General features: G+C 38.8%; 1 protein-coding gene across 2 annotated transcripts in view; it reads left to right on the top strand.

The window, feature by feature from the left end:
* LOC122252268 (cilia- and flagella-associated protein 36) overlaps positions 1-5,000 on the top strand; it is a 23,025-nt gene that overhangs the window by 11,365 nt on the left and 6,660 nt on the right. The window contains exons 2-4 of one of the 2 annotated variants that reach the window (XM_086551923.1): positions 1,856-2,022; positions 2,296-2,487; positions 3,781-3,857. In XM_086551923.1, coding sequence (XP_086408049.1) covers positions 1,856-2,022; positions 2,296-2,487; positions 3,781-3,857 — 436 coding nt within the window. The remainder of the gene's footprint in view (positions 1-1,855; positions 2,023-2,295; positions 2,488-3,780; positions 3,858-5,000) is intronic. The other variant, XM_043014645.2, reaches the window with a different exon arrangement.

Genomic DNA, 5,000 nt, shown 5'->3' with positions numbered 1-5,000 from the left:
AAGAGAGAGAGAGAGAGAGAGAGAGAGAGAGAGAGAGAGAGAGAGAGAGAGAGAGAGAGAGAGAGCAACAGTTATGTGTGTGAATCCAGTAATTAATATTAATAAAACATGCAAGAAGTAGCTCTTTCAATCAAAAAGGTAAAAACTGAAAGGAATTTCAAAGAAATAGGTATTTTTATAAGTATTTTCAAATAGGTTGACAGTTTGTTTTACTTTAAGTAAGTTAGATTACTAGAATACTTTTATTATACTACATCTACTAGGACAAAACGAGAAAGAACACTTCTGTCAGTTTAAAAAAAATTATGATGATAGCATTCTAAACTGGAATAGATAGCAGGGATGGTATCTAGTAACACTCTACAGGTGAACTCATGAGATACTAGAATTCATCAAAATTTCGACTAATCCTTAACAGTTTGAACAATTATTAACCTCAAGCCATACGCCTTCACACATAAAAATACAATGGATAGGCGCTTACTAGTGAATTTCCGGATTATAAACTCCCCGAGAATAGTGTTTTCCTAACCCTCTGTTTGCTTTCCTGATGACGTAATACATAAGACCCCCTCCCCCCCTCCCCCCTCCCACATACCTGTGCAAATTCCATTTATCGATCACAGTTAACCTAGCTGCAGTGCTGGTCATACCTCGCTTCACATTTACGCCGCGCAGACAAGCCGGCGGGAAATCGAGCGAAGAAGCGAGCGTGCTTCGGGAACTGAATGTATTCATTTTTGAAGCGGAAATAGCTTGTAAGCTTCTCCAATGTTATGAAGAAAATATGTTTGCTCTTGAGGCGTAAATATAGTGTAATCTTCTTCTTTTTTTTCTTTTTTTTGAAGGAATTTCTTGAGGAGTGAGGATGTATTTATTCAATGTATTTGTTTTTGTAGCGGAAATAGTTGCTATCTTCTTTTTTTTAGGTAAATTGGTGAGAAGACTTTCTTTTCGATGAAGTATGATTAAGATGATTCTTACAATTTTCTTTGTTAAGAACATTTAGTAAATCGATACTGACTTCCCTCACCATAAAAAAAAAATCTTATAACAAAAAAGTCAATACGGCAAGAACACGAAACTCAGATATATGTCACATGTCACGAAAAAGGAATGCACAAACAAATAACAATAACAATAAAATAAATCTCTAATGCACCCTATACCTACATTGCCTCAGACAACATCAACAAACACCTGTCACAATCTTCGCCAAACACCTGGCCAAGTTAAATATTGATAAGGTTAATCAATAAGAGGGTCATATGTAGTCATGTTAGAGAAGGGTTTGGGTAAGTGTGGTGGGGGGAGGGGGTGTCGGGGGGGAAAGGGAGTGGGGGGAGGAATCCAGTTCTCGGTGGTTAAGGTCCAGGTAATGACCATTCACAGCATATTTATCGCCAATCAGGGATCAATAGCGGATTCTGACTGGCATGGCGCTCAGACAGTACGACCCAGTCAATCGTTAATCGTTAATTCTCGACCGGGTTTTGAGGTTGCAATGGATTCAAACTGCGCAAGGTCTAAAATGTATAGATTAAAGAGGGAAAGTGCAACCCTAGTTTTCAAAAATCCAAAGGCGCGCTGAATTTCGGCTCCGCTTGCTTGAAACTCACAATTGAGTTTCAACTTCGTGTCAGGTTAACCGTTCCATGTTTTTCACTTTAAAAAAATGAAATGTTCTTTCCCCAGGTTCTGAACATTTTAAAAACTTCTTACCAATGTTCTTCTTGTGGCTTACTCCATATTCCCTTTAATTCTTCTTTCCTCCAATTCACAAATGTTTTAAGGTTAGAAAGAGTCTAGCCACGACGCCTCTTGGCTACAATTATTTTTTTAATGTCTCCCCCAGTCTTCGAGCCCGGCTGTGAAGATGACTCCGAACACACCAAGATCCACGAAGAGTACAAGAACCTGGTGGACTTCATGCTGGGCTCCTACATGGAGGACATCGGAATCACTCCCGACCAGTTCGAGTCCGCCTGCGGGAAAGCCTCTATCAAGACTACATTCCATCAGGTATTGCAGCATCATAGCCTTCTCTTGTTATTTCATTCTCTATGTCTGCCATTAAAGTTCTGTGATGATTGTTCCCTTTTATGCCTCAAAACTTATCAGATGTTATAGGAAGATTTGTCCACTATGTTCGCAGTGTACTGCATTGATTTTATCGTTAATTTGAAATTCTGCGATATTTGTTTACTGTGCATCGCAGAGTACTACACTAATCATATCCTCCAATAACAAATCTTAAATATGCAGTCAACTAATATAAGGAACTCTTTTCTTCAGACACTGTTCGAGCAGGTCTGGGCAGCTGATGACTACGAGATTTTCAAGAGAATGATGATCCAGAAGAACCTCGAGCTGCAGCTACAGGCGCTAGAGCTGCTGCAGCAACGCTACGGCATCATCCCCGAGTCGTGCATGCCTGGCGATGCCATGAGTCCCGAGGAACAGGCTGTTATGGAAGAGGTCATCAAGTAAGTACTGGTCGCTCGACCTGCCACAGAGGCGAAGGCCAAGACTAGCCACATTAGGCCTTAAACAGATGAAAGATCAGACACCAACCATATTTAGGTTGCTAGGCCTACACGGGGGAGAGGTCGGGCCCCACACTCAGATCACTGGATCCGAGGTCAGAAGCGATTCTTACTTCGCACAGCTGGAAGGTCACAGGCCACACTCAGCCAAACCCCAACACAGAACAGAGATCACAGTTACAAAACCGGAATCAGCAGGTTGGTTGTTCAGTGGCAGCTCTGCAGAGCAACTAGGTCAACTACGATAGATCAGAAGGAAGTTAAGAAGGAAGTGGTGTGAAATTCTTACTGTTTATCTTGATGAATCAACCACTCAGTCACAAACTCATTATAATGATCTAAAAAATATATTTTGGTTAAACCTTCTCTAACCTAGTTGAGCTTGAAGCAGAGTTGGGTTGTATGGTGTGCAGCATGACTAGGTGGTTCTCGTGCCCACCGTGACATTAGGCACTGTCATTCTGGGCCCGATCCACGTTCACTCGGCCAGCACTTTGATAGGACCAGCTGCACCCATTGATGCCACACTGTAAGGCCATTCGGCAACTGTTTTCAGCATTCACAAAGTTTTAAGATTAGCATTACAGTCCATTTTGAACACGGAAGTATTCGAGTTCTGAATGTGGAACTGTTTCATTAACTAATATCAAGTCCTGAAAAACTAATGTTACAAGTGCATAGCTTAAGTTGTCTGCTGTTGATATTCATCACTCACGGCCCAAGTAGTTAACACAGAAATCAGTTTTACTGGGTTTGGCCACGAGTGGCTCGCACCACAGCTGGTCCAGTAGGTGAGGCATTTGTAGATGGTGGCACGTATAGTGAAGAGTGCCATAGCTATTTCCGCTTATGGAGAAATACAGATTGGCCACACACTATGATTGTTGATATACATATTGTAAATGATGTACTAGAGTGATTTCTGCAACATAGACTGTTGCAGAAAGCTCTGGAATGCAGTCACTTGTGGATTTGTTTTTTTTTTGCAAATGTATTTTAGAAACACAATGTTTTCTTCTTTTCCTGTGCTGATAATTTATATCATGCGATTTCTGACATGTAGGAAATAAGTGTGATAAATGAGGCACAAGCTTTATGTAGTCCCCACAGATGATGTTGGTGTGGCCGAGCAATGAAAAGTATGGCATATGTTGTGGTTGTGGCCATGAGTGGGTGGGAGTGTGCGGGCCATGAGGTAAGGCGCAGCTATCCTTACTATCTCTCTCTTTCCATGACCCCTGGCGACAAGCCTCCCTCTGAAACGAACGCTATGACCGACGAAGAGCGAGCTTTGTTGGAAGAAGTGAAGAAGTAAGTTCAGCCTGCATTCCTTGTGAAGCGATGTTAGTAGCCCTTAGTGTGCAAAGCCGACTCCGAGGACCAGCGTCTCGCGTGGCCGCCTTGGCCTGGCTGCTCTAGGCCTCGGCGTCTCAAGCACGAGGTCTTTGGGTGGTGTAGTTCTCTGCGCTGATGTGCGTCTTCCTCTGAAAGGCATATTTAGCTTTGCTAATGGACGGACTAGATCCAAGTGTGAAATTTCTTTTGATTTGTGTTTTAGTCGTACCTTAGGGAAGATGTTTTCTATTATTATTTTATTAGTTTCTGTCTTTATATATATATATATATATATATATATATATATATATATATATATAAAAATATATATATATATATATATATATATATATATATATATATAAAAATATATGAATATATATATGTATATATATATATATACATATGTGATACTTTTATTGTATTATTGTTATCGTCATTATTATTTTCATCATAATTATTGTTGTCACTATTTTTATTATCTTTATTATTATTATTATTATTATTATTATTATCACTATTATTATTATCATTATTATCATTATTATTATTATTAATATTATTATCATTATTATTATTATTATTATCATTATTATTATCATCATTATTATTATCATCATCATTCGGATGTGCAAGTTGTGCTTTATTATCATAGGAATTTATAATGTCTATGAATTTAATTCTGGCTGTGAAGCTAAATTCCTTTGCACAGAGAAGATATAATCGTTCGCTTTCTGGACAAAGGAAGCAGTGCGTTTCATTAACCATGCACTTACCTGTGCTGCATGCAACCTGGTAGACAGGATATTATATAGAAATGCATACTAACAATATCAGAGCAATGTCACGTAGGCATAAAAGTTCTCTTTTTGACACACAGTTGGATATCAAAATCATAAGCTACGTTCCAAGCTGTTCTCCTTGACTACAATTAGTTGGTTAGTATCATTTGTTAAGGGTTTTAATTTGTTAATGAGTAAAAAATTTAGGTAGATCGATAATAAATTTCATTATGATTTTTTTAGAAGTTATCTTTATCAAGAGAATTACTGTTTTCGTTGTCAATAGTAAAATCTGCTAGACGCTGGTCCTTACAAAACGTATTTGATACTTCATTTC

This window comes from Penaeus japonicus, unplaced genomic scaffold (genome assembly GCF_977035675.1).
Source record: "Penaeus japonicus unplaced genomic scaffold, GWHDUDI00000001_assembly GWHDUDI00000026, whole genome shotgun sequence".
NCBI classification, from domain to species: domain Eukaryota; kingdom Metazoa; phylum Arthropoda; class Malacostraca; order Decapoda; family Penaeidae; genus Penaeus; species Penaeus japonicus.
Note: the sequence above shows the minus strand (reverse complement) of the source record. Positions and strands in the feature narration are given on the sequence as shown.